Source organism: Cryptomeria japonica, chromosome 5 (genome assembly GCF_030272615.1).
Source record: "Cryptomeria japonica chromosome 5, Sugi_1.0, whole genome shotgun sequence".
NCBI classification, from domain to species: domain Eukaryota; kingdom Viridiplantae; phylum Streptophyta; class Pinopsida; order Cupressales; family Cupressaceae; genus Cryptomeria; species Cryptomeria japonica.
Window position 1 is genome coordinate 242,248,765 of NC_081409.1, and position 26,994 is coordinate 242,275,758.

Consider the following 26,994-nt stretch of genomic DNA (forward strand, 5'->3'; position numbering starts at 1 on the left):
TTGGGTCCAACCTCCTGCGTCACGCTCCCTCCACCTGGCATTGTTCCTGGCCTACCTCCGCACAACGACCCATGCTCCACCACCTTCGCCGATTTCTTTGGAAGCTGACGCCGGACCAAAGGCCTCCCATCCTCTCCCAGAGGAGCCTCGAACTGAATGGGAGTCACCTTCCCGCGGATCTTAACACGTTCAGTTGGCCCCAATTGACGAACAAAATTCACAATCGCAACCCAACCTTTCCTTGTGTCCTCCTCCTGCAAAGAAATTGGCTGAGAAGCCGACCAAATGACAAAAGGCTGCAGCTCCCCATCGGCCACTCCAATCCTCCTGCTCGGGCCTTCCACCAACTTCAACCCTTCGCCAATGACAGCTCGGGCCACCACTTCCCGCATACCTCCTGCCCATTTGGGTCTTAACACCAGGGAAGTAATCTGTTGCACTTCCTCCATCGACTTCCCCACCTGCAAGGTCATCCTGGGAGTAAATCTTACTCCGAATAAAAATAAATAAATTAAAATTCACATGTTTTCCTCTGAATGAAAACTTACTGGGATTAAAAATTAATTTCAAATCTCGTTTTCTTGTTTTATTCTTTTCTTTCCTGTGAATAAAAATTATTGTAAGAATCTTGTGTTCTTCATGTGAAAATCATTCAAATGAAAATCTTTTCCTTTGATTTTAAATCTGTTCATGTGTACCCAAACTTATTTAAATCTTGAGAGTAAATCCATTTCTTTTTCCCTCTCTTAATATTGATTGATCTTCTTAAAACCTTTAATTAATTCATTCCTCCCTGTAAATGAACATGGTTGTCATGAGAGAAATTTTATAAAATCTCCTCTCTGTTGTATTGCTTGCCTCAATTTCAAGCGCAATGTATCTTTTTTGGGCTCTCGTGAAAACATCTGAAACAATTTTCTCTATTATCTTTCATACCTGTGAGTAGATTCTTATTTTTATTTTTATAATAATATTTTTATATACCCCTCTTAAATTGTTAATAGAACTAGAATAAAACCATATATATATATATATATATATATTGCAATATTAAATTTATACGATAAGGAAAAAAAATTAAAAAAAAAAAGTAGTTTCAAATTATTTTTTTATTAAAATAAATTAAATGGTCAACGTAAGGGGCGGGGGGGGGGGGGGGGGGGGGGGTGGAGTTAACATACCCGTCGGGGAGTGGTACTCTCCACTACCCCTGCAGTCACTGTTACAATAGTGGCCGCAGAGGGAGTGGAGGGGCCCACGACTGTCCCCTCATCACTGCGGGCCTGCACCTGCAGGTCCGCAATGGTGATGGGACCTGTGGCCCCCACTCCCCACTTGGCAATAAAAGCCATATTTTAAATTATTTTCGTATCAAATATTTTTTTTCTCTTTTCTTAATTTAGATTTTTTTTACATTTTCATAAACATAATAAATGAAAAAGAAAAAAAAGGGACTAGTTAATACTGTTTAATTTGATGGGAAGTTATACCAAAAATTAATTTGCAAATTGGAATTTGTTAATATTTTCTCTAATTTAAATTTTAGTTTAGTAAAGTTAAACTTAGATAAATTTATAAATAATTTGGATCATTGTTATCTAATACTACCAAATCAATCTTTAGTAAATTTATAATTGTAAATTAAATTATACCTAATTTTATAATTGGAATCTTTCAATTTATTTGAGATTTATTGGGTTACTTGGTTGGTATTTTAGATTCATTAAAAACAATTAATTTATATTATTATGATTTGATCCAAAATTTGTCTAATGTCTAAACTAATTGCTTATTTTGAACTAGTGACTCTATAATTAATTATTCTCATGATAGAAATAAACATTGCTTAATATTGCATGTAAATTACACTATTCTTTCACCATGCAAATTACTTATACATTATTTGCATTTATTGATGAGCAAGTTACATTTTCATCATCTTCATGCAAGTTACACGTTTAATTATCAATGTGCGAGTTTCATGATTGTCATTATTGTGCAAGTTATATTTCAAGTTTTGAATACTAAATAATTTAGTTGTAGAAGGATGGTATTTTTTTTCAAGTGGTTCATGAATCCCATAGAAGTAGTTATTTCAATTAATTAAGCTTTGCAATGTCTAATTATGCACGTTCATTTCATAATTGTTTCAAGCATGATGCTAATTAAAAGTTTTCATAGCCTCTTAGTTAGAAAACTAAACAAAGGGAGTTGGAAAACAAAAACCTAGCAACGTCTGATATTTACAGTGCCTCTGGGTCACACTTATGGGTAATGCCATTGTGTTGAACTACTGCACTTAACACCTAATAAAGTTGCATCAGCGACGTCTGTGGCATCGTCCCTATAAATCATCCAGGAGTAATAAGGGACACTTGGAAGTTAAAATCCAAGGGGCGAGTAATCCCCCTTGGATCGATAATCTAATAAGATAATCCTTAAATGATTTTACATCCACTGAGTTAAACCATAGTAAACCCCTTTAGGGTTGATTGAGTGAAATGCTTTTATAAATTTGATTTAATCTCGAAGAGTTGTTGGCGATTGACAATTGGGTCAAGGGTGACGCTTATGATAGGATTAGGATCTAGTTGTTTTAGGCCACAAACAATAGGCCATCTTGAGCCTTTGCTTAAGTGCTACCATCGTGGGTAGCAACCGCAAAGAAACTATCTGGGACATTGACCCTAGAAAGGGTTGTGTACCCACCAAATAGTTTACATTAAACCATAGATTAGAAAATAGAACTACATACTTTACGCCTTGATCCCGTGCCAAAATGGGTATTTAGGTAGTCTAGGGACAAAGTTGTCCCTAGTACTTAGGCGTTCGTGGATGGGGTCTAGGATTTGGTAAGAAGAAGGATTGCGAAGAATCCTAATTTGAAAGATAAGTGTGATAAAAGAAAAAGTAATTCAATGCATACTCGGAAGGAATCTCGTATGGATTCACTTGATTTCCCAAGGCTTTAAGCCAAATTTCGAGGCGAAATTCAAGCTTGCATTATGTTATTTTGATTTCTCCCAAGGACGACGACCTCGGTGCACTCCTATTAGAGGAGTGTAGTACTTAGTGAGTGACTTAGGACCCGAATGGTCCCAATGAGTTTAAGTCTCTGGCCAGAGCACCTCCTATCCCAAGTTGGATAGATGCCTACCCCGTATGGGTAGTTGCCTATCCCGTATTGGATAGATGAAACCTTCTGTCCCATATGGACAGATGCCTAACCCGTATGGTTAGATGCTCATCCCGAATGGATGAATGCCTAATCCAAATGGATAGATGCCTAGAGTATGCGATTGAATCAAACACAAATGATTAAATCAAATGAAAAAAAAAGAGGTCAATTTTTTTGGGTTAAGTATAGTGGGTTATTACAAAATAAACCTCCTAATACATAATGGAGGGGTAAACCATTGATTTTAATGTAAACCACATCATTACCCAATATAATTAATTACATAAGTTGTCCACATTATCTACCATAACTAACTTTAGGAATATGTTTGGGACAATATCTCAATCAACCAAAATACATTATAATATTAACACTTATGTACCTAACACTTTGTAGTATCATTATCCACTTTTCTTTGAATGTACACCCACTTGTAAATTTGAACATTATTAGTGCTTGTTTCTTTCTTTCAAACCCAAGTAGTTTCAACTTCCTTTCAAGATGAAGAAACTCTAGATATATCATTCACAATGCCTTTTCTATTTTCTGCTTGCGTTGGTACATGCATAGTTTGTTTCTCATATGGATCCCTTATAGGTAAGCTAAAATTTTATCCCTTAGTTTACAAAGGATAGGTTGTACCACTTATGGTTGATATGAATGCATATAAGTTAATTTACTTTTAATCTTCATAGATTCTTTTGGTCTTATTAATTGTTGGTTTTATTCTTCATTTTCTTTCCATCATTATTTTTTATGAAGTTATGTAAATCATGTAAATTTATCATTACGCTCATATGGTAGTTCATTGTGTGTTTTGATGAATGTATCTATGAAAAATATCTTAATTTTGATAAAGGAACTAATGGATCTATAGTAGCTATACCTTCTTCACCTTTGTGAACATATTTGTTGAATTAAAGTAACATTGAAGATATTACTTGATATTATTTAATTCATTGACATCTAAGTAATACATTTTTTTGTTTAACAATGAATAATATGACATGAAATAGGCACTTCCTTCAAATTAACTATTAAAGCCAAAACAATACATTCCATACTCTACAACCAACATCCCATATTAGTAATCTTAAGTGAAAAATCTAAATATGCATATGCTTGCCATTGATAATAATGATTGAATAAAAATTATTTCGCGCACACATTATATTAACAAATGGGATCTATAAATACACCCTTAATTGGCATTAAGTCCACCTAACCCCTAACATATGAAGGACCATAATAATTATTTTGTGGCATTTTGTTATGTAAAAACCTGATCACTCGCATAGAAGTAGCATCTAGAATTTTCATTGTCATAACCAAAACGTGAAACTTAGAACGTTTTCAAATCCATCAACATGTGCATGTACCTCATGACGATCTTGCAAATTTGTATAAAGTTATAAATTTTGATTATGAGGAGCAACCAAATGATTGTCCCCATAAACTTAACACTATCAACATTAACTGTAAAACTATTAATCATATTTTGAATTGTATGTTTTAGTGCCATGCATTACTAAGTATCATGATGATTAACTCTAATAATTACAAAATTGTCTCATCATATCTCTTAGACAACCTTAAGTCTATCAAATGGTTTAATGAGAGGAAGTATGATCATGTTTTCCTCAAGTAAGCATTACTTGAAGCACATTATTCAAAGTATCATGAAATATTGTAAATTTCCTAATTTTAAAAGCTAAAAATAAGAAAAAAATTGAAGTAGCAGCAACATGATTAGCATTTGACCTTTTCTCTCTTTTTTTTTTCTTTTTTTTTTTTTCTCTTTTTCTTTCTTACCATGCTAGAAACTATTTTGTAGGATGGTGTAGGAGAAAAATGTGAAGGTCCATGCTTGAGTGCATTAGTCTCTATCAACTTTATCTCAACATTCCTCACATTGACAAATGAACTCAAAATAAACATAGCTATTGAAATACACATTTTTGTTGAATAGTATACAACAATCACTTAACAAAAATTCTTCGAAGCTCGTCATTGAGGATTTGGTAATGCATTATAGTACAGAAAGATTAAAATCTAATTTAACAATCATTAATGCACTCATTGGATCCTTATTATAATGTAATCAAACAAATCTAAAATAGAAACCTTAAATCAATATTTACACTAAAATATGTCACAAAGACATTGAACAAATCTAAAAATTAATGTATAAACCCATGTGAAAGTGAATATAACCATTCAATAGCATAATATTTCAAAATAGAAGATCCTATTTGACAACAATCATCATATACAAAATTAAAATATGTAGCATTGAATGAACACAATGTATAATATGATCTCCTCTACCATTAAGTATATTTCAAACCTAAGTCAAAAATCAAATTGAAAACAAACAATATAAAATTTCAAGAGAAAGTAGATCATGTTTGACTTCTCTAAATATGTCCTTTGTATATCTAAAAAGGAAGGTACCCTTTTTCTTTTGCATCTCATCAAATCTAGGAGGAGAGTGTTAAGAGTAAAGAGCAATACTTGGAGTAGGAAGTGGAGTCAAAGTGTTGAACATGAGATAGAATGGGTGGGATATGGCTAGGTTAGGATGGTGGAAGAATATAAATGACAACAACATGAGAAGTAGGGATAACACTAGTGGGATGAACAAACGAAGTGTGGTGCACATGAGATGTGGGCATAAGAGATGGGGTAATTCTAAGAAGCATGAATAATATGAGAAGTAGGCATAAGAAGAGGATCATCATGATGTAGCATACCATATTTAAAGGACAAGAAGAACTAGGAGGAAGAGGCTTGGCTAGGATGGGGAGAGATACACGAATCAAAGAGGTTAATGCCCTTATTTGTTTATATATATTGCTAACCACTTCTAATCTATATGGCTTGTACTAATTAAAAAAATGTGAAGAATTTCAATAAGTAGAGGAAATAATATTAGCTTTCAAATCTATAAAATGAGTAAAGAATAATTGTGTAATTAAAGCTATTATTTTTTTAATCTATTTTATCAACATGGGTATCTTGATCAAATGCTCCTTCCCATGAAATAATCATTAACATTTAGATTCTCAACCATATTGTCAACAACTCAAGGACTCCTAGCCTTATTAAATTTAATATAGGACATCTTCAAAATAAGGTTAAGATTCTAATGTAAAAATTATATTAAACAAATAAAAGCTTTAGATATAAAAAGAAGTTAGGCATCAAAAGCCAAAATCTAGAAGATGTAAGATCAAATGACTTCACCAAAATGAAAAGACATAAAATGAGTTTTATAAGTTCTTTTCTACATTAAGCTAAGGCAAATAAATGTAATGGATAACAATTAGGTTACCTTAAGGAGCTTAGGTTTGAAATGCTACACAAACATGCTTATGCAATTAATAAAGAGGATTTTGGTGCTTTGTTTCATTTACGTTAGACATATGTTTTGATGTAACTTGCACCTAAATATCCAATTCTAATTTCTATTATCATATTTAAGATATTAAGGATTTGACAAATACAAAGATAACATAACAACTGTACTAGTTTGATCTCACAGCTACAAAATGATCTCCATACCTACCCTTCTAATCTAATATTTATTCTAATATTTATGGTTATGAACTTTTATTGTAACCTTAACCTCACTTTTTGATGTTCAAAAACATGTCCACATTTTCTTTTTGAAAATGGTGGTAATTATGAGCAATATTAATGTTTGTTGTGTTAAGGGAGAAGAATGACCCACTTCCCACCTTTTGCCTTGTCAAACCCTTGGATTGATATATCAATTTTAACTAAATTGGAAGACATGTCAAATAAAAATACAAATACCTATGTTGTTCTTATGATCTCATATGCTAATTCAATGCTCCCAAATGCTTTAATGCTTGAACAAGCTGATGCTTTAATCAATAATAGACGAGTTAAAATGAATTAGGGTCCATCCTTTTATACAACAATGCCATGCCAAAAATTTGAACATTTTGTGCTTGAGTTGGTAGACAACAACCAATTAAAAGTAAGTTGGCATGGACACATGTTTAAATTTGAATTTGGTTTAATAATTGCATATGTGGTTTTGAACCATGACAAGTAACAATAGATATTGAGGTTGAATCTAGACCAATAAGACACATGACCCAAATTCAAATAAATTTTAGATTTTATACTAACAATTGCTCATAAATTGGACAAAAACAAATGATAAATAATATTAAGAATACACTTTTTACCTTTAAATATATCTATCTTGAAACACCTATCTAACTTATTTAAGAAATTATTATGAACATTTCAAAACTAATATTGCTTAATATCTTTTAAATATATTTAAAAAATATCCTTTTTAACTAGGAGAAGAGCACCGCCCTATCTCCCAATTACTAACTTAAAAAAACCAAAAAATAAATAGCTAAAAGTTCATTACCAATAGCCGCTTATTTTTTTAACATTTTTGGACTGTAATTGGCCCATTTGTGCACCTTTATTGGTGGGCATTTGTGCATAAGTATTGACAATTTTAAGTGTATAGTTTTTGGGGCATCTTTAAGCAGGCATCTAGCGACACTTTGAAATGTGTACTTTTTGACTCTTGTGCACATAATAGATCCCACAACGTATGCCAGCAAGACTAAACAATAGCTATAAGTAATTAAGTCATATGTAAAGACAACACAAAATATTGTCAAAATCCAATATACCATTTAGAATATGTAGACTGTAAAATTAGCTATAACACTACTCTAACATTAACTTACGACTCTATGCTTTTAAGAAGGCCACACTAAGCTAAACCCCAAATTAACTAACGAAGAAAAATGTAAATTTTGTGTTCGTTGTGACCCAAGACAGAGGGCAGCTCTTTACAGGCGTTCACTCTGATGTTGTTCTTTTAAAAGGAAAACCTAAATTGTTCCTCCCGGCCGATATTAAAAGAAATACTCCAGAACCGAGCAATATTATAGTTTATCGGCAATATCCAGAATTTTTTGCATACCCAAATCAATTTTAGCTCATTGCCAAATCGATTGTAAGCTTCAATTACCCCACGAAAATGGTGAGTTGATGTCCTTCCAGATCGTTACAGTAGCGTTATTCTTAAAATTTATCCATTAAATAGAAATCTAAATCTGCAGATGTTTGTTTTTCTTTTAATCGTTTTTTCACAATCTTTCTTCGTGTTGTGTTTGGGCATGTCTAATTGTCGTTTGCTGTTATTGTGATTTGCAGGTATTGTTGGAGACAGACCCCTTTCTGACTGAGCTGACAAAGATGTATGAAAGAACAAGGGATACAGGCTCTGTTTGGGTTACTCTCAAAAGATGTAAGCTATGTTTACTCTTGATTTTGATTTTCTTCAGCATCCTACATTGATTGGATAATTGCAGATCATTATATGTAGTTTGTTAAATATGGTCTATTAAGCATTTTAGGTGAAGGAAGATTTTTTGGTCATGACCAAGCGACACCAATTTGATGTATGCGATCCACTCTATGCAAACATTACACACGGGGATTGTTTTTACCGTTTGCCTATGTTATTTCAACTTCTACAACCCGATCCCCTCAAATTGGAACATGTGATTTCAATTATGGATTGTGCATGCCTTTATCATTAGGCAAACTCAGGCTTTACCTTTTGTGTAAGATACACAATGTCCACCAAAAGACGTTTTCTTAATATGGGCTATGTTCAAACGTATTTCATATTAGACATATTACAACCTTGTCCCATCTTTGCTGGAGTAATTGATGGGTTGTTTTCCTGTGATAAGGTGGAAATTTTAACCTGGGTCACACTCTTTCATGCATCTCTCATCATCATTGCAGTACAGGGCAACATTTATGGACTATTTTTCTTCAATTGGACCAACTTTTCATTTAGAATTTCAATATTTAGATTTTCCTACTAGCAAGTTTCTCCAGAAAGGTACACGTGTTAGTAGCAAACTCTATGTTTTAATAAATTTGGCTTTCAATGCATATTTTTCTTATTTGTTTTGAACTGATAAGTTTACATTCGATAAAATTTTAGATTTGGCAATTGTCTGATCAATTTATTGGCCCCTTTTAACAGATTGGGGATTTAAGCTTGGGTCATATCATTACGAATGTTTCAATGATCATTACACAACTTTTTAACTGTGGACATAGCAAAAATGATATTTACTTCAAAGTTTTTTTTTCTAATGAAGCTGTATACTGCTTTGTATTAACTAAAAAGATAATAATACACTATTCACAAAAAAAATGTGGGTAGTAGAAAAGGCACACCTTCAAAATCTAAGCAGGACCAAGTTCAAACAGAACACAAAAACATACAAAGGGCAAAGCCCAATCAACAGTAAATATAAATAAATCTGCTAAGTGGAAGAGCAGCACTGGTAGGAGGGGGATCACGGTCATCAGGTTTACCTGATACATCAGTAGGAAAAGAGATGTCATCAATAGGCTCTCAGCCATTAAGAGCGCCTTCCTTGTGGTCGTCAGCAGGCTGCTGGGCACAAACAGGGGAAATAGCCAGCTCCAGGCGACAGAACTTTATCAGAATCTGGTCAGCCAGGAGTACCACACTCTAGAAAAGGTTTAAAAAAAATACATAATAGAAAAATATTCTTGAAATCAAAATGCTGCCTTTTTGGAGATACCTTTGGCTTTCCTGCTTAGATGCCATGACTTAGTGTTATCTGTATTCTCAAACACACCCAAAACACGCACCTGGCCTTGTTCTTTGAGGTATGTCGCACTGAATATTAGATACTCATGTCTTTAGGGGATTTGTTGTTTGAACCTTATGCTCAGTTGTGAAATTCCTTTTGGTTTTATCAATCAAGACCATTTTAATAAGCTCTTGACAAATTTTTAAAAGTTGGCATTTTAGAAATTGTTATGAAATTCCAAATATTTTTGTAGATTCTGAAGTGTTTTGTGTTTAGATCCAATCTAGTTGGATCAACAGAATATTACGGTAGTGATATGGTGAATTGACGATGTTTCAACTGCAACAAAATTTGTATCACTAATTAATAAATTATCATTGGTTTTGCTAAGCCTAGATGGATCAACATAATATTATGGGAGTCATATAGCGAATTGACAATGTTTTGACTGTAAAAGAATTTGTAGACATTGCAATGAATCTGCAGAAGTCTTCAAGTTTGCTAAATTATTCTGGTTTTGCTAAGTAAAATAGTGTACATAGATTTGGAATTCATATTTCAGTTCAATCCCAAGAAGAATTCAGCTGAAATTTATACTTTGCATCAGAATGCAGCTGAATTACCAAAAAATTAAATTTTTTTGACCGCATATGTGAACTATCCATAGACCAACTAGATCAGAAACTATAAACAGAAGCTAGTTTTATTATATTAGGAACATATATCACCTTATACTATCCTTCTGCAGGATCAATGACCAAACAATATCACCTTATTATAAGCTTCTGCAGGACTAGTGGCTTAGCATTCAAATTGAAGATCATGAACTACTGTAACTATAGTCAAGATGCGATCACCAAAATCCTAGAATGGGAACATTTTTGATAACCAGCTCATACGTTGCCCTCATTAACATTGAAATCCTCATTATAATGCCATATGCTCAACGGTGAACAATCCCCTTTATTACCACCTGGCCAGCCAGGATTGTTTCCTCCAGTGCTTGCCAAGGACAACAGAAGCAAATGCACAGGAAAATTTCTGCATGTTAAATTCTTCAAGTCCCTAATAGGCTAATATGATATCGAGTGCTAAATTGAAAGGTAGAAGACTGTAGACAAATTTTCACAAAGCCAGGAAAAATAACAGCTGTCCAAATTTCCATTTTGCCACCAACAGATCTCAAAAGACCAACAAAATTTAATTTACTAGGCCACCAGAAACAGTAGAAATGCCATGACAGGCCAGTGCTATCCAAAACAATCTTTCAGGTGTTTCAAATTACAAATTGATTAGCAGCCTCTAAAAAGGAACTTCCACGTAAGTCCTTTTCTGCCCTTATGGACTGCTTTCAATCTTCATCTGTAAGCATCCTATCAATGTTTTTCATCAACTTTAGGTAAACTACCAAAGAAATGCTTACACCGTCTGACGTCTAATCAGTGTTCCATGGGGATGTGTCCCAGGGATCTGGATGATGTCCCCAACATTTTGGATGTTTCAGAGATTTGGGGCCTTGGAGCGGATGCCCCCTTTTTCCAGGACCAGTCAGTCTGCTCCATTTAGCGCATAAAATTATATAAGGTAACTTTTAAAGGAAAAAATGCTAAAAACCCTGAAAAATCTAAAAGGGGGAGGATTGTCATTGCAAATATAGCTCATTGTATTTCCTTTTTAAAATGTCAGCTGCTTTTAGTTTGTATAAGTTTTTCAATAGCCCAAAATTTGGGAAATTTTTGCCGCACCCATGTCCCAGAAACTTTGAGAAATACTGCTTCTAATAGGGGATAAAACACAGTTGCAGTTAGCTTATGTTCCAGTCATGTAGGGAACTTGAACTTTGGTAGTTTGTTCTTAAAATTGTTTTTTCACATTGTTATGTAGCTTCTTTGCAAAGCAAAAAGAAAAGGAAGCTTCAAGATGGAGTTGGAGGTGAGCAACAGACTTCAGATTATCGCTGCCTTGTAAGGGCCACTGATGGGAAAAAGACTATCAGCACAACGGTCAGTTTGTGGATGCCCTTGCCTTGTGTTTGTGATCATCATGATGTTTTTAAAAGTTCTATTTATCGAATTATGTGTGACATATTCCTATGACTGGGTTCCATTCATCCTAATACAGTAGTACTTTATCTTGCTGTTTCCTTTTTTCTGTTTTCCGTCTCTAGTGACAATTTCTTATAACTGATGTTAAATTAGATGTTCCCTGCTGAAGGAAAGAAATATATGATTACTTAATGTTAGCTCCACCATTTCTAACTCTTCACATAAGCAAACCTCTTTTGTTGTTAATAGGGTAACTTTACTAAATGTTCAGCAAATAGTCAGGTAAACTTTATGCATCCAATATCAGTTTGAGCCATTGATTTTCTCTTTTCTTACTAGAGCACATGTTACCATTCATATTAGAGCATAAGCCATGCATTAATACTTAGGAAGTTAGGGCTTTTCATGTTCCGTATCTGAACTAGAATAAGCAATCACCTGAATTAGAGAAGAATTTAAGGAGCTGATCTTGTACAGTCAGAGCAAGTCATCACCAATGCTTATTAAATAAACTTTTCTTGTTCTGAACATCTATGCTTCTATACACCCTTGAATGACAGCAATGCAAATCAGGGTCTGTGCCAGTGTATTTGTTTCTAAAAAATGTTTTACCTGAAACAAGTGTAGGAGTGACCAAATTGTCTATCTATAATAACTTCCAACAAAGGAGCAGTGAATTAATATAAAAAGCTCATTCTAAGCTATACCATAATTATAGCATTAGGGTTCTATATATGGGGTCCCAACTCAGCAGCAGACAGAAGGTAACAACATAAGCTTACTAACCTGCATTACTGACCATAAATACACACATAGCAGAGAGCATACATTAACATCCATCTTTTTCTTCCATAGATACACCTATTAAAATGCTAACAGCATAACGTGCTACCTGAGACTGCTGTCATCTAAGATAGCAAAAAGACCAGACAACCGAACAAAAGGTACTAGAACTCCAAGGCAGAATACGAAATCAACCTAAACTAAAGACACCACCAAGAGATAACAGATTCTCATGGATCACTACAAAACTCAAATTCATTGGAACCTTAAGATCCAAGATACTTCTCCTTATTGCATCATCTGCAACAGCCATCTTTGAATTGTGCTTAAACTTTGCTAGAATCATAATTAACACATTTTAAAATCCTCTTATTAAAACCTTTAAGGAGGGCAATCTGCTTTAATGTGAGAAAACAACTTATCCCAACCATGCACTTCCATACTTACATTTGTACTGAACTCTGTTTGCAACACACCTTGGTAAGCCATGTGATTGGAAGCTTTATTTTGAGACCTATAGCAATGTGACACATGAATGCATTTGAATTTGGTCTTCGATTCCAATACTTATTCCAAAATAGCTTTAAGTTGCCAATTTGGACAATAGCCTTTGTTAACCACATTTACAATAATTTGGGAATCTACCTCTATTTCTTCTTTCCTACACCCTGCCATATACGTTGCTTTTGTACCTGCTACTAATGCTTCCCATTCTGCAGTGTCATTAGTTTTCAGATCTAAGAACTTAGATCCTCCTAGCACTAAGTTGCCTCTAGAGTTTCTTAAAAAATATCCATCTCTGGCTGGACCTGGATTAACTTTGGAGGCATCATTGTAACTCAGTTTTACCTTGCTTATAGGTGCTTGCCACTGTAATGTCCCCTTTTGCAAATGCCTTAGTTTTGGCCCAAAAATCACAATTCCAAGTAAAACAAGAAATGGAGTAGAGTTAGGGATATCATTTACCAACTTAAATTGCTGAACAAAAGATTCTGGTTGAGATCCTGCAATCATGTTAGATAATCATTGAAAAATACATTTCTCAATATCAATTATTACTACTAGGGTTAGAGAACATATATTCACAACCATCTTAATCATATAATTCCTTCAATTTATTATTTGGGGTTCAACCATAAGGGCCTAGATAAGGGAGCACAATAGGGTGCTTGAAGTGACTCTCTACCCTAGGCCCAAGAGTTGATAGACCATCCCTCGTGGCCTCATGTGGCCTTCCGCCATCCATCCTTCATGAGGTGGTGTACCTAGTGAGGACACTTGTATCTGCTCTCCCTACCTGTGCCACCTTATTCACCATCTATGATTGAGATCCTTTTGAATCCAGTCCAATAATCAACCCTTGTTGAGGCTGGTGGGGAAGTCACAATAGGGTGTTTGGAGCGTCCTTCCTTTTTAAGCCCAAGGGTGGGGCACTCCTTGCACCCACTTAGCCTCATGGGACTACCCATCACCACCATGAGGTGGTGTGCCTCAAAGAGGACCTCATAACAACTTCTCCCTCCTTGTACTTCCTTTTCTCAGTGAAACACGGGGATGCGTTCCCCCTCCCCCCCATGTTTTCGAGACAAGGACATCTTTGGGACGTGGGGATGGGGACGGGGATGAAGTGTCCCCTTGTTGTCTTGCCATTGCCACTGGGACGTCCAGATGTCTTTGGAATGCCTAGGTGTCCCTTAAACATCTTGGGGATGGTTGGAACTCTCCTGTTGTTGGGCGTCAAAAAAGTGATTTTTTTTTGGTTTTATGCTCTCTAATTTACCTTAATTGGACGTGGGCCCCATCCATGCCCTCCATCCTTTACCAAACCCCCTCAAATCCTCTCGTTTTCTCACATTTGGTTTTCTGATTTTTTCAATAGTTAAGTGAAAAGAGAAAAGGGTGATTGAAGGAGTGAAAAGAGATAGATTGAGTGAGTCCAAGTGCAAGAGGAGCAACAAGGAGCAAGAAGAAGAAGAAGAAGAGGAGGAGGATTCTACACCAACTTGGAGAGATTTTCCATGCACAAGGTAGGTTTTTTGTTTGTTTCATTTTCAAAATCTGATTTGATGTTCAATCTTGAGGGTGAAATGAAGAATGATTCCATTGTTTCGTTGAAATGAATGTGTGATTATGAAATGGCTGCAAATGCATATTCATACATTCATTTCAACATAACATTGGAATCATTCTTCATTTTGCCCTCAAGATTCAACATCAAATTTTAAATTTTGTTTTTAAATTTTGTTTTCAAACTAGGTTGAAACTAGGGTGCTTATTTAATTTATTTTCATTTTGTGAAATGGAGTGTCACAATGAGCTCTCATGACATGAGTGAGGATGAGATAGAAATTCATTCTCATAGTGGAAATGAATCAAAATATGAACCTGAGGTTGAGGGGGATGACCATGGGGCTGATCTCAGAGCCCAAACTAGTTCCATGGCAAGTGCATGAGCTAGTATAGAGTGCCCCTTCAAATTACTGGTATAGTATACGAAGGGTCTTTTTGATCCTAAGTCTCATCTCAAACAATTTGCAACAAAAATACTAGGCACATCGGGGATAGGTGGTGGCACAAGGAAGTGGAAATGCAACATTTGTGGTGAAGAATGGTTTGGCAGCATTACTAGAGTTAATGCGCACTTCCTTTTTATTTGAAGAAAAGGTGTGGAATTGTGTCCTTTTTTGGAAGATCCTACAAAATCAGATAGAGAATGGAGATCAACAAGCTTTGGGGTGTTCCCGATGACAGTTCAGTTGCAATGCCTACTACTTTGTTTGGTAGGGCACATCTTCAACAAAGCCAACTACATGCTTTTAGTCATACATTGCAAACGAGAGGAGAGATGTTAGGACCTTTGTCCACTTACAGTGCTGTGGCCCAATCACAAGAGTTTAAGGGGAAACGCAAGCTGCAAAGTAACCCCATAGCTGAATTGTTCAATGTGCAACTGAAGGATGACATAGATGATGCCATTGGCAAGTTCTTTGCCATGGCATCCCATTTCATGTAGCTCGATTTCCTTATTATAAGGAGATGATATCGATGATGGTGAGGGGAGGACCATCATATGTGCCACTAGGTGAGACCAAATTGAGGATCACGATCTTGGATAAGAATTATTCGAAGATCAATGTTTTGATTGATTAGATGAAGGCATGTTGGGTGGAGTTCGGATGTAGCATAGTTGTGGATGGGTGGACGGATATTAGCCATCATCTACTCATCAACATTATGGTTACATGTGCAGAGGGCCCATATTTTCTTAGGGTAGTTGATTGTACAGGGCATCGCAAAGATGCTGATTTTCAATTTGAGGTCCTAAGGGAGGCTATTGAGGAGGTTGGGCCACAAAATGTGGTCCAAGTAGTGACAGATGCAACACATACGTGCAGAGATGCAAGGAAACTTATTGAGGCAGCCTACATACATATTTGGTGGACTCCATGTTGTGTGCATGCCATGAACAATGCACTAAAAGACATGGGGAAATTTGAGTGGATAGTGGTTAGTGAGGCGAGAGATGTGTAGATGTTTATATGCAATCACCACACTTCACATGCACTCTTCATCAACTTCTCAAAGGAGTTCTTGAAACCTGTTGAGACCAAATATGCATCCTAATTCATTCAAGAGAATGATTGAGTTGCAAGACAGAGCAGGGGAGGACGGTGAAGTAGACAGTGAAGAGTGATGTGTTTTAGAGTGATGCAAAATACATAGTCTCCATCATTGCTCCAGTTTTCTAGGTCATTAGATATGGGAATGGGGATGCACCTACCCTTGGAGAGGTGTATGAGTGCATCGATTCTATGCTTGACTAGATGAGGGCTGTTGTGTGAGTGAAGGACCCCACTTTAGCATTCTACAATGAGCACATTTGGCCAATCATTTAGTGCAGATGGGACAAGCTCAATACTTTCTTGCATATGGCTGTCTATGCATTGAATCCTAAGTGGTACAAGGCTAGGCTTGGTAGAGTTACATTGATTCAGGATGATGAGGTGAAGGTAGGGTTCTTTAGGTGCATTGATAAGATGTATGATCCTAATAATGCCAACATGATTCGCATTGAGTGGACCAAATTTGGCACTCTTAGGGTTTATTTAGACGCAACTAAGATGGATATAGGAACTATGGCATAGGAGGACCCAATTTTGTGGACTTGTCATGAACAAAAATCTTTGACTACCAATCTAGCCATTCGTTTGCTATCTCAAGTTTCTAGTACTTTAACTGCTGAGAGGAATTGGTCTACCTATAGCTTCATCCACTTTTTTAAGAGGAACAAACTTACCTCTAGGAGAGCAAAGAAGCTTGTGACTGTAAATAGTGCTTTGTGTCTCATTGACCTCAAGACACTTGTGTACAAAGAGAGTCTAGCAGCATGATGGGATGTAGAGCTAGAGAAGCCATCACAAATCGATGAGGATGCTATGACTTCAGATGCAGGTCTGGTTTGTGTTATTTTGGGGGATCTCGACCGTGAGGAGTCTAGTAGTTCCAGTGATGAGGAGTTTGGGGATGATTGGAGGCCTCCGCTACATTTTGACATTCTGTACTAATTTTGATATCACGCTACTCATTGTAATCATCTTTATGATATTTTTGATAGAATAAAAATCTCCAATTTGACAATTTCATTTGTCAAATTTTATATAGTATTCAAGAAATCTTAGTATTTAGTATGTGCAATTTTGCTATTTTACTAGTTTGCCAAAGTTTCATTTGAAATGTAATTCTTATACATCTTTCCATAGCTAGTTTTTCAAGTACTATATGTATATCAGCACCACCTCCGCCTCCTGTCCCATCCTGCCAGCCCCCCGCTGCTGTCCCCCCGCCGTCCCCAAACTTAGGCCCTTTGTCCCCTTGTTCCCCCGTCTCATAACTCTGTGGAACACTGCCTTTCTGAACCTCGTCATGGTTGGTTGCAGAAAATTGACGACAGATTGGGAATCTAGTAATTTCACATAATTGCCTGTATCAATTTATGAAGGATTATTCATTAAATTCATTATTACACTTATATTATAGCCCATACATCAAGCATACATATCACACACATATCTGTGCATATCACAACTGAATAGTAATGCTACAGCCTGTAACAAGTAACGATTTCTGATCTGATGTCTACCTGCCTCATTGCTATTCTGGAATCTCTGCTGATCTCCTTCCATGCCCTTTCTCCAAATGGAGTCCTCTTTGTACCTTCCTTTCTATGTAGGGAGTCACACCCTTCCACCATTAATACCCTTTGAAGGGTTACACCTCATAATGCTGCTTAATAAACAATTATCAATTATTCATCATCGCTGCCTCTTGCCACAAGTTAGTCGGCCAGAGTTGTAATCACTTCCTTGCTCATTCCTATACTTATGACTTTGCTTTTGAGGTACCACCATGTATGAGCATTTGATTTGTACTTGTCTTGAAGAGCATAAATACTATGATCTTGTCCTATGGCAAACCTACCAAATTCAGTCCTAATCTCATCCACTTGTAGATCTGAGAAGATTCTTTGGAATGTTTTTTTGTACCCATCAACAGCTTCATTGCCACTATATAGCATTGTTTTCCTAGGCAAAGAAAGTAATCTTGTGCTGTAATATTTGGGAGATAGTGCATATGCAAGGAGATGCAAGGGCATGGTCATCTTGTTCCAATGGTCAAGAATGAATTTTTTCACCCTTTGGAAAAATGTTTCTTTGAGGTCATCCTATTTTCCTATATAGCATTGTTATCGTAGGCAAAGAAAGTATTTTTGTGCTGTAAAATTTGGGAGATAGTGCATATGCAAGGAGATGCAAGGGCATGGTCATCTTGTTCCAATAGTCAAGAATGAATTTTTTCACCCTTTGGAAAAATGTTTCTTTGAGGTCATCCTATTTTCCTATTATGGCCCTTATTTTTTTGTCATGGAGTCTGTGCCATCATAGATTTCTACCAAACATGACCAATCTGTATGGGTAAACCTTATCATACTTGTGATGGGTTTGCTGAAATTCAAGACCTAGTCCACATGAGCCTATCACTCATCATCCAAGATCAATGATTTGATCTTTTGAGCCCTTTCTAACTTTGATTGCCCCCATACACTCCAGTGGTTGTTAATGACCATGTTGTTCAATGCCTCTCACACTTCCACAAGTTGTCACAAAATGATTGTGTTTGATGCAAAATGAGTTTCAACAATCTATTGGAGGGTAAAAAATAAATTAACAAGTAAATAGCAACTTAAAATTTAAATAAATAAATGCCATCAATTAAATTTAAAATAATATCTAAATTTCATAAATTTACCTTAATAATTTTGAATTGGAGAAAGTCCTGAAGATGCCTTGTGACACATGCTGATTTGCCACAAACATCTGAATCTCCTCATCCTGGGTGTATATATTTTTCATCCACTCTATCTGAGTGCCACTCATTTGCATCACCAAGTTGGGGGAGTGGACGGTACATGGTGTCCAAACAACGTACTTGTACCTTTCCTCAATTAAAGCACTCATTGCCCTGCAATTTTTGGCAATCTGTTTTAACTTGGACAGCATTTTTAGCACCCACCATCTCTTTGAACTCAATGAGGATTCTGGAAATGAAGTTTGCATCCTTCACTTGCTTCTCACAAACAATTGTTATTAGAAATGTTGCCTCTTTAGGGGTACTGCAATGACATTTATATAGATTAGTCTTTACAATTTTTCCATCCATTACAATTGATGGACAATCTTATTTCAATCCATGAATCCTTCATCGGTTTTAGTGATGTCTCTACAAGTTCTTCTTACTGCAATGACATTTATATAGATTAGTCTTTACAATTTTTCCATCCATCACAATTGATGGACAACCTTATTTCAATCCATGAATCCTTCATCGGTTTTAGTGATGTCTCTACAAGTCGTTCTTTTCTTTTGCCAATAAGGTGGCGTGCACCTTCTTATACCTATGACTTATGTAACCAAAGGGTGTTTGATTGATTGCTGTCAGGTTTTGATGATGTCTCTACAATTTTATTTTTACTCTTTTGCCAATAAGGTGGTGTGCACCTTCTTATACCTGGGACTTGTGTAACCAAAGGGTGTTTGATTGATTACCGTCACCATTTCTGCCAATATGGTGATCTCACCCAAGTTGAGAGGAAGACCATTGACATAAATGCAATGTGTTTATCTGCAATGTCCCTCACCTCATTTTGAAATTCCTTCTCAAATGGGTCTCTTTTGCGGGAAGAAAGAGAAGGAACTTCTTCCTGGATAGATGGCATCTCTAAGAAAGGATGTGGGGCAGCCACTATCAAAGGAGATGCTTCAGGTGAATTCCCTAATCTTTGCTTGGCTGAGGGACTAGAACTTAAGCTTGTGCTCTCTTTCACAGCATTGGCTTCTTGTTCTCCAATATATCCATAATTTGTATTCTTGGCAACCTCTTCCTGTTTGGCCCTTGACAAACTCTAATTCCTTGGCCAGACATAGCACAAAGGTGAGCTTTCACTTGACTATACAAGGTCTTGTTTTCGAACCCTTAGTGACTATGCCAAACACAAACCCCACCTTTTGCAAGTTGTTTGATCACCATAACATATTTCCATGGAGGTGATCCCTGATCATTACCTACCTAATTCTCTAGGGTTGCTGAACTTGAACTAGTAGCCATTTTTGAATAAATTGCTGTTAATAGCAAAAAATAAAATAAAAAAATGTATCACTCACAATGCATATAAACATAATAAAAACAAAAAAGTTTTATTATAATTAAATAATAATTTATATCTAGGTAACCAGCCTTTGCTAAGAATTCTAGCCAAAAGCAACTTGGGAGAAAAAAATGCTAAACTAACAGAGCTTCAGGGAACCAAATTAGAGCCCCCAGATTTTTGTCTTAAATTGAGAATGACATTTAAATTTTCTACAAGATTCCAGTCGTCCTCAAAAAAATCTGTTCATAAATTTACCTAAAGATCTTTATTAATCTCTTTTACCCGATTCTAACAAGGGACTGCAAAGATTGGATAAAATTACCTTACAAGTTTACAATTTCTCACATCTTCAGGCAAATATGTAAGACTTATTGAGAGATTTCCAGCATATCTCCTTTGAAGGACTTCTCATTCCAATGATTAGCCAAACGACCAGCCGACCTTGACTTTCCACAGCAATCCTGCTCTACCTCCTCCAAATCTTTTTTATAAGACCATCCATAGGTTCCTTTCTAATCTTTGTTTTTTGCAGGAAAACATCAGGTTTTTGTTCCTCTATCAACTGCTTAATCAAGTAATGTTTTGTCAGATGCATTCAAGCCTCTGACATTACAGCTCAGTCACGACTGTGTGGTGGAGGGACTTACCCCTCCACCTGAATAGAAGGCTAAAATAAAGGAAGTATATATCTACTTTTCTGGCCTCTTGTTTCCTATCCTTCCTGATTTCCCAATCTAGTATCTGGAAGATCTTGCATTGCCTGAGAGCACAAAATATTTGCACAATTTGTTCGGCCTTTTATTTTAGCGACACAGCATTCCTCTTCCTCTATGTTGCCTGGAAAACTTAGGGAATAAACTGACTTCTCCAGTACTTCAATTCAAGTATATTCTACCATTTCATTACCTTGAATTTGTGTAATAATATCACCTTCATCCTCTCCCCTCAACATCACAACCAACTCCAGAAGGCAAAGCCTTTTCATCATCCAAAATTTTAGAAGAAGAAATTTGGTGCATCAATTTTTCCTTTATATCAATAACCGCATTAGCAGGCCCAAACGTCCTGGATCATGTGAATTCTGATCTGAATCTACTGTCACTTTCTTGGGATGCCAGAATTTTTTCCTTTGCTTTTCAACTTCTTCAACATTACCTTTTCTTTATGACAGTTTCTGGCCACATTTTCAACACAGTGGCAATTAAAACATTTAAAAGGCACTTATAATCCAAAACTTTATTCCAGGAACCCATTGACAAACATAACTTAATTGCTTGCATTATGAGCTTAGAAAGGTTCACTTTAACACAGTTTCTAGCATCAGTGGCCAGTCCTTATCTGTTACAGCTGAAAACCAAAGGAATTCTCCTAAAGCGTGCACAATCTCATGGAAAATCTTCACAGAACAGAACTCTTGTGGTGAATTGTATGAGTCTATTCACAGGGGCACATCTTACAATATGCCAATAACATCTTCATAAGGGTTAAAAAATGCAAACCATGGTTTTAAGAACAATCTGGAATTGACCATAAACGAAGGTTTGCCTAAAAAATTCTTTACCTATCTTCTTCAGACTTGAGACTACAAAACCATTTGAAAAAAAAACCTTTTGTTAAAAAACTGATCTCCGGTCTAGGGCAGTCTTGCCAAAATTACCCCATCCTTTATTTAATATATTTGATGGAGGTTAAAATACCAATGGACCTATTCATGATTTAATATATTCGATGGGGGTTAAAATGCCAATGGATTTTTCTATTGAGGCTTTTTTATTCATCTCTGCAATCAATTTATAAGGCAATCTGGGTTATTGATTACCAGGATTTCTTCTGAGGTACAAAAATCCAATATTTTCAGGCACATGAATTGAGTTTTTCAACAGTGGAGAATTGACCTCCTCCATCTGAACCTTATTATTTGCACAATTAAAAATGAAATTGTGATTACCATTGTCTGATCCTTCTCCAAACAGTGCTGCACACTCCTAATAGTTTTGGAATCAGTAAAGATTTCAAGGACACAAGCCATCCTTTTTCTGCTTGAAAATGATCTTGTCCTTTTTTCTGGCATGCTCCTGATTGCTCCAATTAGTTTGCTGATTGCTTCTGCTCCTCACCATTTACCCCCACTCCCAGTCACTGCATGTCTCATATCTTAAGGTTTGACATTGATGACATTGAAACATGCAGTTATTGTTATATAAATTTTCTTATTTCTTATTTATTTCTCTTTCATTATGGAGTTACTTTTCCAAATTTAGTTGTTCTAAACTAGGTTGCAATGTATGAGCTGTGAATTGCCTTATCACATTTATGTTGCTTTGAATTTATTCAGTTTGAATCACTTCTTCCCACAACATGCTTACATTTTACATCTACAAATGTTTATAATTGCTTCATGGTGTATCTGTAAGGCATATAAACATAGATAGTATCATTAGAGGTGTAGATCAGGAAATTGGCAATCATCAAAACAATAGCAATTAGGACAACCACAAAACCTAAAGCTGCTATGAAAGCAATCCTAATCCAATCAATGAAGACATAAAGACAAGATATTCAAATCAAATGAAATTGAAGCAAACCGATGCAGATATCTCCTTCATGTGGCTCCATTATTCTTCTTTCACCTTCAAATTTGATGTGGATCTCACTTACAAGTGCAAAATGCAAGTGGAAAGCAAGTTGTTGAGAGATGAAATTTGGAGCATAAGGTTACTCGAAAATGTGATTGATTGATTGATCCTTTCATTGAAGAAAATCATCCAATTTATAGACAAATTGGAGAGAGGACAAGATTAGCATGAAGAGATTTGAAAGGAAATTCAAATCAAGAATGACAAATTATGACAAATGTGTGACATTTTCTATGCAAGGTGTATGACAAATTATGACAAATTATGACAAGATTGAAATGCCATTCCCATGACAAAGGGGAAGAGAGAAAATAGCCTCCATGATTGCAACAAATGGAAGCATAAACATAGGAGAAAATGAGGGAATGAATTTAGAGGAAATATTAGAAAAATTAAAGAAAATAGGAGAAATAGAAATTAGGTGAATTAATTAATAGGTTTTCATCCATTAATTAATTCATGAAAGAGACCTAGGACTAAATAAATAGATTTATTTAACCCACAAAGAAGAAGAAAATGATTAAATGAACAAATCATAAAACCCTAGAAATAAGAGGACAAGGAATTAGGTCAAGACAATAAGAAATTAATGTAGGTTCGATCATGATTCTAATTGACAAAGGACCAATGTTGGTAAATGATTGAGATTGGTTGACAAAAATCAATGACAAATTGACCAAGATTGGCAAGGAGATCAAATTGATAGGCGCCAATTGATGAGGAACAATGACTAATTGATCCAAATTGACATGATTGAAAAGGACAAGGATCGATGACGAATCGATCGCAAAATGACAAGATTGACAAGGACAAGGATTGATGACGAGTCGATTGCAAAATGACGAGATTGACAAGGACAAGGATCGATGACGAATCGATTGCAAAATGACGAGATTGACAAGTTGATAATCGCAAATGATTATGAACAAGCTAAAGATAATTGAAAGATTGACAAGAGGACAAAAACCCTAATTCTATCATCGATTAGGATTGACGATGTCCAAAATGATGATAAATGAGCATGCACCATGATGCGACAGGATAAGATCGACCAAAATCATGATTGAAGATTGCTATCGACAAGACCTAATTCGAAAGCGATAAAAATGAGGAATGCAGAAGAAGGACTCAATGCTCGCAAATGATAAAGACCAAGTGCACAACATAGAAGAAATGTTAATGCGACGCAAGAACCCTAAAATAAGGCAATGCGCAAATGTTAAAGTATGACTCCACAAGCGTTGACCATTTTTAGACGTCTACAAGAGGATTAGCATGCAGTGCAATCTCACTTGATCTGATAAGGCATGTGATGATTGAGTTTTGTAATGTATAGGTAGTCTGCATCATTAGGAAGTCTTAAGACCAATACAAATTCTTATATGAGCTGAGACTATCTTCTTATGGCATTGAGGAGCATAGTGGGCCAGCAATATCTATTGCCACTACAGCGGTTCTTTCTCGTTGAGTTGAAATATTTAATTTTGGTGCTTGTCCTTTGCTTGGTGTGTAAGTTTTCTAGCCTTTTATTGTATATGAATCTTATTAAATAATTATAAATATGTGGGATTTTCTGTAATCCTAGATTGGTAATTGTCTGTTTCTTTGTTTGCCAAGGATGGAAAATGAACGTAAGGAGTCTCATGGTTTTGAGATACATATCCTCAGTGAGTATGCTTTTAAGCAATGTAGCCACCTGAAGAAGTATCTTTAACCGTTGAACGTACAATATTAAGACTTGGAAGAGACACTCTAAATTATCACTTGCTAACTCACTCTCAACAATGTGTAATATAATTGCCTCCAATTTTATTGGATGTATAAATATTCAAATATTATCTTTTGAGAAAATTTAGATCAAATAGGAATCAACATACTGAATAGAACAAATCAGGAAACCTCCACTTCTGTAACAGTGTGATAATGAAGTTGAGGTTGTTAACCCAATGCAAAAAAAACTATATTACACTAAATTATTCAATTCCATACTGATCGTTGTTTGACTAGGGGAATGATAGGGTGCAACAAAACTCCTAAAAGGAGAGATACAGTTTCAACAATAAAATTTCTAAAAGGAGAGATACTGCTTCAAGAAAAAGAGGAAGCATAAGAAAAGAGTGTTTGTTCAAAGCATTTTCTTCTCAACATCATATGTTTTTGGAATTTTCACTGTCTGCAAGCAGTATAGGGTTCTTCTAAGCCGAGGGCATCATAATATATCACAATCTTGCAATGGAAGTCTGCAACGTACTATGTTAATCATTTGAAAAGTGAAAGAAGATTTAATGTAGAATCTCCCTAGCTATAATAGTGCATGGTAGGAATGTTTATAGATAACATTAATTTTTTGTATCAAACACTTTTTTAACTGTTTTTTCTTTGATTCTTATTTTCTGAAATATGTTTATCAAGCTGTGTTGCACAATCGATGTTAATTCATTTTCTCGAAAAGAGTCCCTTAAAGTTGTCACTTTAGGCAGCATTGCCCGAGTACTTCTGTAAATATTTCTAGTAATGTTTTTATTTTATGATGTAAATATTTCTGAAATTATTTCTAGTCAAACCTTAAATTGATTGATTTTATTGAGTTTGCAGCTATCAGCTAAGGATCATCAACGTTTCCAAGCGGCTTATGCAACTGTGTTGAAAGCCCACATGGATGCTTTGAAGAAGAGGGAAAGAAAAGATAGGAAAGAGAAGAAAACTGCTGAAAATGATGAGAAAAATACACAAAGTGGAAAGAAGGCAGCCCAAAGCAAGAAACCAACACCAAAACCATCTACGTGAACTTTCCTTCTGATAAATTATTTGAATTGATCTGCACGAGGCAGCTGAATCTTTGAGCTTATTGTTGGACTAGCTTCTTGTTCAGCATGATGCAGTATTTGCATTTGCTAGTTGGAATCAAATTTATGGATTGCAGAAATATAAATGACATAGTTGCCATGATGGCAACTATTGTGCTGGGTTTTTTCTGTTGCCAAACCTGGAATTCAAAAGTTCAGTACAATATTGTAGATGATTCAATGTTGAACATTACTGATTTGATGACAACAATGTATCTCTGAAAGCTGTTGCCAATTTTCCGCCATTTACATCCCATTGTGTGGAAATGATCACAATTATTTATCATTAATGTGTGCTTGCAGTTGATCTATAAATTCATAATTTACTCGTGAACATTGGCAGTATCGATGCGCTCTTGGAAATTTCCTTTTTAAAGTGAAAATATTTATATTTGTTGTTTCACGTCATCTCTACTGAGAAGAGAATATGTTTGACTGCCTGTACAAGCAATCTAGGTTGGCATCAATCTCATTAATTCCCTGAATATGTGAATAACTGCTGACTCGTGGCAATATATGAATCTATATTTTTAAACATACTGTCAACTACAGTATAAAGTGGCATTAGTTATGAACCGTATGATAGGTAAATACAATGCAAGGTTGGTTAATGATTGAATTGTCAAATAAAAGATACGGGAAAAACATAGTAGAATGGTGCTATTTGTAACGTTAGATATATGATAAGAACAAGCTATTCTAGAGAATGTGAATATAACATACTCTTTGTGATGAAATGCAGGGAATGTTTCATGAAGAAAAAAACAAATTTGAAGACAATTTTGTGGAAGAGCATGGGTTGATAAAACAATGACAATACTATTAGGTGGGGATAAGAATAATTCATAGTTTACAACTCTGAAGTAGGTTAATGGGAAAATATAGAAATCTGAGCCAAACCAAGCATCTGTATTTGTTAGTGCCTCTTTTAGTTCAGGAGAATTTCATGAAGATTTGATTACCTTATATACTCGTGATGAGTTGTTAATCCCCCTTGATCACATTACTTATGATTAATAATGGTTTGTCCCAACTGCAATCGAATCTTATTATTTAATGATGTTTTGTAAACCTTTTTAGAGAGCACACACTTGCATAGAAGTTAAAAAAAAGCCTAGGGCCAATCATGACAACTTTGACGATCATGTGGCCTC

General features: G+C 35.5%; 1 protein-coding gene across 1 annotated transcript; it reads left to right on the forward strand.

The window, feature by feature from the left end:
• Window positions 1-7,948: 7,948 nt before the first annotated feature.
• Window positions 7,949-26,174, forward strand: LOC131028830 (signal recognition particle 14 kDa protein). Its single transcript, XM_057959182.2, has 4 exons — window positions 7,949-8,222; window positions 8,396-8,489; window positions 11,710-11,828; window positions 25,590-26,174. The coding sequence occupies exons 1-4, from the start codon at window positions 8,220-8,222 to the stop codon at window positions 25,779-25,781; spliced, it is 408 nt and encodes a 135-aa protein (XP_057815165.2). The 5' UTR covers window positions 7,949-8,219; the 3' UTR covers window positions 25,782-26,174.
• Window positions 26,175-26,994: the final 820 nt, after the last annotated feature.